This window comes from Anneissia japonica, unplaced genomic scaffold, assembly GCF_011630105.1.
Source record: "Anneissia japonica isolate Jap-2015-1 unplaced genomic scaffold, ASM1163010v1 scaffold585_len4108843_cov191, whole genome shotgun sequence".
Classification (NCBI taxonomy): Eukaryota; Metazoa; Echinodermata; class Crinoidea; order Comatulida; family Comatulidae; genus Anneissia; species Anneissia japonica.
This window is the reverse complement of record NW_022716829.1, coordinates 42,418-54,673: the sequence shown is the minus strand read 5'-3', so window position 1 is coordinate 54,673 and position 12,256 is coordinate 42,418. Positions and strand designations below refer to the sequence as shown.

The 12,256-nt window shown below is 34.2% G+C and overlaps 1 protein-coding gene across 2 annotated transcripts in view; it reads left to right on the top strand.

Annotated features, from left to right (window-relative positions):
- The first annotated feature begins 1,017 nt into the window (after positions 1 to 1,017).
- LOC117109907 (von Willebrand factor D and EGF domain-containing protein-like) overlaps positions 1,018 to 12,256 on the top strand; it is a 48,279-nt gene continuing 37,040 nt past the window's right edge. For both annotated transcript variants that reach the window (XM_033252374.1, XM_033252373.1), the window contains exons 1-2: positions 1,018 to 1,118; positions 9,016 to 9,297. In XM_033252374.1, coding sequence (XP_033108265.1) covers positions 1,061 to 1,118; positions 9,016 to 9,297 — 340 coding nt within the window. In that variant the 5' untranslated portion in view covers positions 1,018 to 1,060. The remainder of the gene's footprint in view (positions 1,119 to 9,015; positions 9,298 to 12,256) is intronic.

The window sequence follows — 12,256 nt, the reverse complement described above, 5'->3', positions numbered from 1 at the left end:
ATTAATTTATTTACATATATTCTTGTTATAATAATGATTTACTATAAATATTGTTTAACATTTACGGAAATAAATGTTGTTTAATGAATGAATAATTACTCAAATTGCACTTGACAACAACAACTAGGCATCAGTTATTATTTTTAATGGTGTCTACCACAAATTTCTTCTTCAATTATATACAGATACTAAATAAAAGCTCCATTGTACAAGTAAATTTATTCAGTTTGTTTTCAACGTAGTACTATCAGATTGTTTTGAAAGCTTAATGCAGTCACTATAACAATATTCGAATTTCATAAATTTCGACTTCTGGAGGAATTCAAAATCCACCCACTCCTGTGTTGGAACCCATTATTATTTCTTTATACAAGAGTATATATATATATACACACATGTATATATATATTATTTATATAAATATATATATATACATACATACATACACACATACACACACAAACATACATACATCTAATAGCTAAAGCGTTCAGCTACCCCCCTCTGAACCCCATCTTATCGGACGGAGACACCTCCTCCCAAACCTAGTCTCCGCAGGCACTTGGAGGCACTTTACACATATACCTAACCCCCCCCCCCCACTAACCAAAACTTCTGGATCCGCCCCTGCTCATTCGCTGATTACAAAAAATAGCGGATGAGTTTCTTCCATTGTCATGAATATAGACCAACACAGAGATCTGTGATGATATTACAGTTCGGGGATTCCCCTAAAATTATATTGTGGAACGTCAGGTTGGTAAGAAGGAATTAATACAAAAGATGTTTTAACTCTCTAATGGTAACACAAATATTATGTTATTTAAACAAAACGTGATTGAGAGAGTATTATAAGCTCAGGCAATTAAATTGTAGAGATGAATAACCTGAGCTTTAAACATAATGCTAACTATAATACGCATGACAACGTGACCAGATAATGAATATTCACATGGAACCAAAGATTAGATTAAACTTTTAAAGCATTCTGCTCGGCTCATTAATAAAAATCCTATAGGCTAAGTGAGACGCACACTTGATTTTTCCCCGAAACTTATAGATGGAATCATTGTTGATATGTCTTCTTGTGACGATTTTAGTGATTCATTCTGGAAATGGTAATGATTCTTTCAGTTATATATATATATTAATATTAGGTCTACATTAATTATGTTTTCTAGGAATCTGGGAGCAAGTGCAGTATTTTGTTTTAAAAAAAGTAAATATGCTAAGGGACCCATTTAGTCAAAACCATGAGAAACAGTCAGTGGCGTAACGATATGGGACCGGGGGCCCTGTGTATTTCTGAAACTTGGGGCCCTTTTTGGGTCCCGGTCACAATGAGAGTAAAAAAATAAGCACTTTTGAGAAAAACACGACGAAATTGATGTAGGCCTATGTCGTCAGGCATGAATATTTTCCAGTTAATAATAAGAATCTGAATGTAGTTGTTTTTATTGGCAAATTTATAGATTGTGATTTCTTTTCAGTCCATTTCGACCAGTTTTCTCTTGTTTTTTTTTTTATCCTATTCTGTAATGACACTACATGACTAAAGCACATCCTGCCATATCTCAGAGCCACGATCTGAAAAGCGAGACTATCTGCTTTGGCACTACTAGTTTTGAGCGTGATGAAGTAGACAAAATTGCTAACTTTGATCATGTTATTTACTTATTTGCTGCAAAAGCACACAAAAATCAGTTGCGAGTTTAAACAATGTTAAAAATTCAGCAACTTACAAGACTCTTTTATAAGATAAATTTAGAGAATAAGAATTCTAAGCTGTATGCAATAAATACAACAAACTTACAAATTAGGATAATGGTCAAGTTGTATGTATACAAAGTTCCGAACATCATAATGCAGTTTCAATAGTAAGAAACAGGGGTGGTGCCAGGCTCCCCTTCGGGGATAGCTGCCCCCCACCCCCGGTCGGAGAGAAAAACCATAATTCGTTGGGGAGAAAAAAAATTATATGTATTTTGTACATTAGAAGACTCTAAAATCGATTAAATAAGCCTTTGAGACCCATAAATTTCAAAAATGTTCGGGGACGCTCGATCATCACGCCCACTTTGCTCTCGTCAAGAAAATCTCCCACCCCACCCCCGACCTCGGACCTCCCTCGGGCAAATCCTGGCACCACCCCTGGTAAGAAAGAACATATGAGAGCTAGAATAATAATAGTTATTCGGGTTTAAATAATGTTATTTAGGCAGTGCATGATATTGACGTACGGTAGGTATATGCTTAAAGTATACAACCAATATCAATTTCAATTCAAAATATTATAATTAATTTGGGGGAAAACGCAATTTTGTACTCTTGCCCTCGGGCGCCAAAACCTCTAGCTAAGCCACTGATGAGAAAACTGTTTTTTCAATTAATTATGGCATTTATTTCCGAGCTGGCGACCCAGGTGTCACCACCCCAACCAGTGGCGTAGCTAGTGGGGTTCAAGGGGGGAGGGGCACGTGCCCGGGCGCAGGGTTTGAGGGGGCGCTGAAATGGGAGAATGAGAGTATAAAATAAGCACTTTTTAGAAAAAAACGACGAAATTGATGTATTTCGCCAGGCATGAATATTTTCCAGTTAATAATAAGAATCTGAATGTAGGTGTTTTTATTGGCAAATGTATAGATTGTGATTTATTTTCAGTCCATTTCGACCGTTTTCTCTTGTTTTTTATTCTATTCTGCAATGACTACATGACTAACGCTCCTGCCATATCTCAGAGCCACGATGGGAAAAGCCAAACTATCTGCTTTGGCAGTACTTAGTATTGAGCGTGATGAAGCAGACAACGTTGCTACCTTTGATCATGTTATTAACTTATTTGCTGATACAAAAGCACACAAAATTCAGTTGCAAGATTAAACAATGTTAAAAATTCAGCAACTTACTATTTAAATTTACGTTGACCAAACAAAAACAAAACATTTACTTCCGGGTTTAGGCCTAGTAGTAATGTTGGCATCATAAATAATATTATACTATTATTTTTAGTTAGGATTAATAATTTTGATAATTATTTGTATAGACACTTCTGAATACATCATCCATAAATAATTTAGTGGTTGTGGGTGTGTCCAGTACCCTAAATTATGCTAAACATTCTCGCCTAGGCTAGAGAGAATTGACTAGGCCTAGACTTGGAGGAGTTAAAGGTCAGGCACAAGCATGCAGCATGATGCCTCATGCATGGTGTATGTCGTCTAGCTGCATTGCAAGATGCTTAGACAAGCTTAAACATGTTTTTAAATCATGATTACAGAGTATTCTTTCATAGTCACACACTTAATATGTTCTTTAGCTCATATATAGCTGACTTACCGTTCAAGGTCAAGCAAATAGTTGCTATAACAAAGGCTGGACATTTTCTGAATATTATGATTTTTCGAAAGAAGTTTGGCGAACAATGCACGATCGGTAAAGGCTTTTGTACACGATTTTCTTTACATTTGACACAACTAGAGGGCGTTACCATATGGCCTGTCTTCGATTTTATTTTTTTTCTATTTATTCGCAATTTTTTAAAATGACCCTTAAAATTAGGCCACGCCCCTAAAGTCTTTCTTATATTTTTATAAAAACATATTGTTTAAAAAAAAAATCAAACTTGATATAATGAAATTATTTATTTCTGAACAAGTTGGTACCAACCATTCTCCAATCAGGTGAATAGAAATCCTCCGAACGAGCCGACAAAGTTTGCAGGTAGTGAACTGCCAAAGTTACCCTGCATGCCAATGTTACCCCAGTTTACGGTATATGTATTACTGATTAATAATTTGTAGTTAATTAATTTTGTTTACCGGCACTTTATCGCGGAGTCCATTGATCGTACAGGTGGCCCTTCGAAATTTGTGACAAGTAAAGCACGTTGTTCATGCAATTGTATTTAATTGTCATGTTTTTCGGGGATCATCAGCAGCACTATACTTGTGTTTATTTTTTTACTTAAGAATGTCATGTATTGTTTAATAATTTAATTTTTTGTACTTGTAGCTAAGAATCTTAACTTATTTATTTTGTTTCATTTTAAACGCACCAAATGATTTTTGAGTGCCATCGAATAAATAAAAAATATTACTATTATCATTAAATAAACAAAATAAAGTGCAGTGATATCATAAGTGAAGCTATTATGTGAGGTCTCACCACGAAATCAGTGGCTTAGCTAGTGGGGTCAAGGGGGGGCACCTACCCTGGGCGCCGGGTTTGAGGGGGCGCTGAAATGGGAGATTGAGAGTAAAAAAATAAGCACTTTTTAGAAAAACACAACGAAATTGATGTATTTCGCCAGGCATGAATATTTTCCCGTTAATAAGAATCTGAATGTAGGTGTATTTTTTGGCAAATGTATAGATTGTTATTTCTTTTCAGTCCGTTTCGACCGTTTTCTCTTGTTTTTTATTCTATTCTGCAATGACTACATGACTAAAGCTCATCCTGCCATATCTCAGAGCCACGATGGAAAAAGCAACACTATCTGCTTTGGCGCTTGAGCGAGATGAAGCAGACAATGTTGCTACCTTTGATCATGTTATTAACTTATTTGCTGATACAAAAGCACACAAAATTCAGTTGCAAGATTAAACAATGAAATTCAGCAACTTACAAGACTCTACTATAAGATAAGTTAGAGAATAAGAATACTAAGATGTATGCCATAAATACAACAGCCTTTACAAATTAGGATAATGGTAAAGTTGTATACAAAGTTCCGAACATTGTAATGCAGTTTCAATAGTAAGAAGCAGGGATGGCGCCAGCGTCTCTTTCGGGGATAACTGCGCCCCCCACCACCACCGCCTCCTGTTCTTCGGAGAGAAAAACTATAATTCGTTGGGGAGAAAAAAATATATGTATTTTGTACATATTAGAAGACTCTAAAATCGATTAGATAAGCATTTGAAACCCATAAATTGTCAAAATATTATAATTATAATTGGGTGGGGGAAGGGGGGCGCAATTTTCTACTCTTTCCCCCGGGCGCCATAACCTCTAGCTACGCCACTACCCAACTCCAATGGCTAGGCACTGCTTAGCTGTCGGCTGGACCAGGGGATGTATCCTATGAAACGCCGGGAGTGCCTTCAGTGAGCATTGCACTGCAGCAGTGACCAAATTCAAGATTCAATGCAGCAGTGACCAAATTCATTCAGCAGTGACCAAATTCAATGCAGCAGTGACCAAATTCAATGCAGTGACCAAATTCATTCAGCAGTGACCAAATTCATTTAGCAGTGACCACATTCATTCAGCAGTGACCAAATTCATGCTACTGTGACCAAATTCATTCAATACAACTTCTGTATTTACTACAAGTAATATTTGTAATGATTATAGTAACTTCCTTATGTACATTTTGTTGTTTTTTCGAACACTGTATACCTATTTAAATTTTGCAATGTTTTTTGTAGGTTTTATGAATTCTCGATTTTATTTATTTTTTACATCTACCCATCTCATCCACGACGTAAGCGCTTGTAATTATTTGTTCATATTCGCAATTTCCATTAATTCCATTTATTTATAATATAATATTTACATATAGGCCTATGGTAAAAATTTAGTTCTTTCAATGCCCAATAATATATATATTTTTTTCATTGTGCGCTATAGACCTTCATGGCGTGTTTCTGCAGAATGACGCCAAAAACACATATTTTTTTATAAACGGTTAAATTCCTTCTAAACGCGTTTCTAGTGAAAAAGTGCAACCATTTTTTATAAAAACACGGTAATGCGAGCATTGGCAGCGGTGCGTAACCAACAAAAATAAGATAAGCTTTTGGGCTGATTTTCTGACAATGTTTTATATACCTTGTGCTATAATTTTACATAGAATTGACATTATGCAGTGAAAATCCGAAATACCACGTCGTTGAAGTGGCACGTTTGAAGTTTCATTCTAGTATGTGTATGTCCAATTTGTAGGGATTTATTTTACTTCGACCTCGATGTATTTACTATTCTTTAAATTTAATCATACCCACTGACCCCTAGATTTTTTTTTATGATTTTGAATTTTTTTTCAGTGTCAGAAATATAGTTTTATTATCATTTTTTCTGAAGGAATAATACAATAATGATTGATACCAATTGAAAGATAATAAAAAAAAGTGCTTCTAAATAACATATTATTTAATATTGTAAAATTATGAAAAAAATAAATAAAATAAATTATTTCCAATTATTGATTTAATTCATATTTATTTTTTAATGAATAATTTAAAAAATAATTATTGGAATCCTGAGTCAGTAGCCAGAATAAAAAAACACATCTCCACATCAGCACAAATTATTCCTTTACAAAATAAAACTAAATTTGAATTTATTGACAAAGAACTTTGGAAGATAAAAATAATATAAAATTTTACATCGAAGGGGGCCTAGGCCGAATCCCCTAGGCGCCTCGCCGCGTTCAATCACCCATTTCCCACTACGCACCGTACCGTGAATAGCCTAACCTACCTCGCGAAGTAAAATCATTAATTTTCTGCCTAGTCGTCCGAGGTCGTGCGAAATTTGTATATTTAAAAAATCCAGATGATGTAAAAAAAATTATGAAAAAATACGAAAAATTACGATGATATAGGACGACTTTGGTATCAAAATTTTTCTCATCTTTCTCCACGCGTAGAGGGTGCAAATCATCACCGAAAAACAGTTGGAAAAAAAAAGTTCAACTGTCATGTTCAGGGGTCGTTTTCATTTTTGTAAACACACAAGATGTTGTCAAGCGTAATTGATAGCACATGATTTGCTTTCAGCCACAACAAATCTATTTTACGCGGAAATATGTCGATATAATAACCAAATATGGTACAGTATGTATTTCATACTATATTTATAGTATGAAAGTTTCAGAGTAGTTATTTTCTGAAAATAAGTTAGTGTGTTTTTTTTAATAAATTTTAGGTGATTTTATTCATCACCAGTATTGACGCCGACGGCTCGATCATGTTACAAAATCAACGATCAAATTACAAATTGCTAATTACCCTAAACTTAGAAATTAATTATAAATGGAAGAAGAAATATTTTCTATAAACGTTTTTTTTTATATTTTCTCACATATTTTTTGAACTTACATGCACACTATACCGCGCATACAATTTTTAAATAATTATTGTTAATTAATTTCATAATTAATTACGATCTTCCCTGGAGACCTCGGTCCGCATTAATAGGGGTCAATCGGTTGAATGTTAATCCGTAATATAATTAATGAAATTTCCACTGTTTTAATGATATTGATTTAATTTTGTATAGATAAGTTTTTTTTTTTATCTCTCCCTGTCAAGGTGAGCGTCATAACCATTAGACCACAGAGGCTTCATGGTTGAACCATGGAGAAAATAAAATAGTCAAATAATGTCAGATACACCCCCATTACAATCTGGGAACAAATAATAGCATATAATTATGAATCAAGATAGCCGTTAACACAGTTAAATTATATATTTAACAGTAAATACAGTGTTCGAATAAAGGACATGATAATACATCGTGTAGCATAGCTCTCAACGAATGTTGTCCTATGAATAAATATATAAAGAAATTGTGTAACAAAATGCCTCTGATGGGATTTGAACCTGCGACCTCTCCCTGTCAAGGAGAGTGTCTTAACCATTAGACCACAGAGGCTTCATGGTTGAACAGATTGTCGGAGGCATTTTGTTACACAATTTCTTTATTTATTTGTATATGTTCTATTTATTTATAGGACAACATACGTTGAGACTCAAGAGCTATGCTACATGGCCTGGTGCTCTGAGCATTTTAAAGCTGTTTTAAAACGATTTCAGAGTGTTTGTTGACAATATGCAATACGTACGGTACGGTACATATACATAAATGTTTTTAATAAAGCCACATACAATTTGAGTTTCAATGTATGTTTAATTTTCTAATAACTCAAGTTACTGCATGACCGTTTCTATAATTTTAATAGAACTAATTTCTTCTAATTTTAAATACATTTCCCCCTAATTTGTGATAATTAATTATCACACATATAGGCCTATAAATTGTGGTAAAAATGCGAGACAAACTTATGATCACGCATGTGTTTCTGCAAAATGCGTGTTTCATCCAAAATCCCTTTGAATTGCGAGACCGTCCCGCATGATGCGAGACGGTTGATGAATTCGAAATAGACGAGGTCCAAGGAGGGGCTCCACTTCACAGCTTGAGGGTCTTGACCACCTGAACTTCCCTCCCCCGAATCCGCTGGTAGTCGCAGCTCTAAGCCTATTGTTTACCTAACTACAAACTTATAAAGGTGATAAGACCAAAATATAGGCATAGGAAATATAATAATAATGCAATGTCCGTATTTGATTTTAATAATTTTTTCCTTTTAAAAATTGTAATGCTTTTTTTGTTCTTTCAGCCTCTCTAGTGATATCAAGAAATATATAAAGAAATTGTGTAACAAAATGCCTCTGACGGGATTTGAACCTGCGACCTCTCCCTGTCAAGGAGAGTGTCTTAACCATTAGACCACAGAGGCTTCATGGTTGAACAGATTGTCGGAGGCATTTTCTATAATTTTAATAAAACTAATTTCTTCTAATTTTAAATACATTTTCCCCCTAATTTGTGATAATTAATTATCACACATATAGGCCTATAAATTGTGGTAAAAATGCGAGACAAACTTATGATCACGCATGTGTTTCTGCAAAATGCGTGTTTCATTCAAAATCCCTTTGAATTGCGAGACCGTCCCGCATGATGCGAGACGGTTGATAAATTCGAAATAGACGAGGTCCAAGGAGGGGCTCCACTTCACAGCTTGAGGGTCTTGACCACCTGAACTTTCCTCCCCCGAATCCGCTGGTAGTCGCAGCTCTAAGCCTATTGTTTACCTAACTACTAACTTATAAATGTGATAAGACCAAAATATAGGCATAGGAAATATAATATTAGTGCAATGTCCGTATTTGATTTTAATAATTTTTTCCCTTTAAAAATTGTAATGCTTTATTGTTCTTTCAGCCTCTCTAGTGATATCAGTGGACACGGATCCCATTTTGTCTGGCAATGATGTCAATCTCACGTGCATCAGTTCTGTTTCGGTAGCTACGTTTGTCTGGCAGCACAATAGTGGACTTATAGCACTTGGTAATATCATCCAGAACCCAGCACGCTTTATGATTGCCAATATGGATAATCAGAGTGATCTAACAATAATAGGCTTTGAAAATGACTTAGACGGGACCTGGGATTGTCACAATTTTGGTATAGAATCGACTAGCGTCTTCCTATCTGTAGACGAAGGTATGGATATTTTAAACATTTCTATCATAAAGGAAAAATTCATTTTATTAGATGTCTTAGGGTTATCCTAAAATATCTCTATTCAAAACAATTTCTCAGAGTAATTAGTCGAGACTTTTTTTAATTGTTTAGCGAACCATCCGACACTAAATTGTTAATTTTTATTTGGGAATCAATAACAGGGATCATCTTTTGGTCTGGTCTAAAAATGATAAAATTTGTTTTACCAATATTTAAAATTGGTTTGTTGGCCTTAAACCATTGATTGATTTTTTATAATTAGTTTTTAATGTATTAATAAGATTAAGGTTTTTATCGCATAAGGAGAAAGAGGTATTATCCGCAAAGGAAATCACATTTAAAATATCACTTACTCTAAAAATATAATTTATATAAATAATAAATAAAAACCCATGATGGATCCCTGCGACCATGGAGGAAATATATTAATAGATTTTCTCCATGCTGCGACACTCCGCATTTAAAATTTTTGTAGTGGTGATTTAATATCATCCATATTTGTACAAATTGTTTTCATCCACTTAGATAGGTTATATCCAATTAAAACCAATTCCCCGGATACCATAGTGTTGATCTTTTTTAACAATTTTATCGTGGTTCATAACATCAAAATCTTTTGATAGGTCTATAAATATACTAACTAAAAATTGCAAATTGCAAGTGAAGTGCTGCGAAGTACAACTGCATATAAATGTTCTTCGAACAAAATTATTTATGCGAGTCAAGTGCAAATAATGAATAATAAAAATATAACAAATAATATGAGACACGACCCACTGTCTATATTAGAACACTTCTCATTGGGTAACAAAGTATTAGAACACTTCTCATTGGGTAACAAAGTCATAATTTTTCATTTTTGTCAAAAAGTGTCTATATATAGTGGTGAATTATGGTTTAGGTTTTTTTTATAAAGTTTCAAAAATTTCTATGTATGTGGAAAATGTAGTTGATTACCAAAGGTTACAATTTTTATTTTGAAGACTGCATGGTCTAGGAAGTGTACATTTTTTTTATGGGGCAAGTTTCCAAGGGCGGGTTTCGGATACGAGACGTTAACGAGTTGTGCGAGGTACCGTATCGGCTGAGATTTGTGGAGTACAATTCAAAAAACAACTATAGGTCTAATAATGAATTATTGTGATGTTAAATAGACAATGTTAGCTATCAAAGAGCGACGTTGTTTTTCATTGGGACCTTCGTCCCTTCAAGGCTAGGCCTATACCATCCTAGCTAGTATAGGCCGGCGTAGAGTGCTAGCGCGACATGCGGACGTTGGTACGAGTAGGTTAGTCTACAAACGTCGCCTAAAGTAATTGATTTTACCCGGCAGAATGAAAGAAGGAAACTCCCTTTTTCAGTCTTCTTAGGCCCTTTGTTGTTTTTTGACAAACAATGACCTTTCCGATGTCAAATTGCTGTCAAGAATATGAATTGGCTGCTTCGCAGCAATATTTTTTTTTTTATTTTCGAATGACGTGATTATATTTTTCTATGGCATGTGATGTGGAGTGTTTTGGGCTAAATCTGTACTGGTGGGGGTTTAGTAGGGCATATTTTGTAAGGTATGCCTACGCAAAATTTCACTAAAAAGATTTTTTTTTGGAATAAATCATATACATTACTCTATATATTATAAACAATGGAAAAATGTTGGCATAAATTCTAGTTTTACGCAAAAGAATAAAAAAATGAGAAATACAGACTATTTCTCATAGGAGATTACCATTTTCTCGACGAATTCTTCGTTACTTGACAAATCGCATCCGCTGGAATGCTCTCGCTTTTATGTATACTTTATACAGTCAATAAAGTGCGCCCTCTCTAATGAAATTGGTTTTTGTACTTCGCATCTCGCACACTGCGATCGATCAAGGACTTTTAACTAGATCTCTCAGAAGTTGTTCTGCAGACGTTTATCTGTTGATGACCTTTTGACCTCCTGAATTCTGCAATGAGATTTTCGGGTCGATTCAGCCGAGACGGCCCGAGTGGAGTTTCATGTAAATGTTTCGTACGGGAAAAAAAACGCAGACGGCCCGAGTGGAGTTTCATGTACATATTTCGTACGGGAAAAAAAATCTAATCGTCGCTGTCTAATTTTTAAAAATACATTGATGTTACCGAGTTAATACCAATGGGTCGTTTAAAATGACATAATATTTGATTAAGCTGCACGAGTAATGAAAAGTGTTATTTTTTAAACTTGAGTTACATACTATGACAATTTTAATTTTTTAGTTAGGCCTGGGTTTTGCATAATTACCTAGCCTACTAAAAACGCTTTCTGGGAAAAGCACAAAGAGTAAGGAAAAGCGCGTTTTTCTTCATCTGATCAAATGAAACAGAATGACAGTTATTTTCAAATTAAGAGAAGAGCTGAGACTAGGCAGCTCTAAAATACTGGATGCCATAAGACCTGCCAAAATGGCAAAACATCAAATGAATGTAAAAATGAGCTAGTTATTAATATTAGGCATAGTAATCAGCAGGTTCTTGATTACAAGGCTAGACGAAGTTAATTACATGTAATGCCGAAATGATGATGATAATAATAATAATAATAATAATAATAATAATAATAATTATTATTATTATTATTATTATTATTATTATTATTATTATTACCTGTACGTTAAGGGGAACTTAGACAAAGGGGAAATAACACAAAAAATATTCCCCTTGGGCTAGTTATTATTTATAGGCCTAGTAAATAGTATCTGTAGGTTCTTCATTTCAAGCCTTAGGCCAAGGTAATTATATGCTGAAATGTGATTATAATAATAATAATAATAATAATAATTATTATTATTATTATTATTACTATTATTAATTATTATTACCTGTACTTTAGGGGGAACTTAGACAATGGAGGAATTAGAGAACAATTAAAAAAACGACGTTAAGGGGAAATACCGGTAACACAAAAGATATTCCC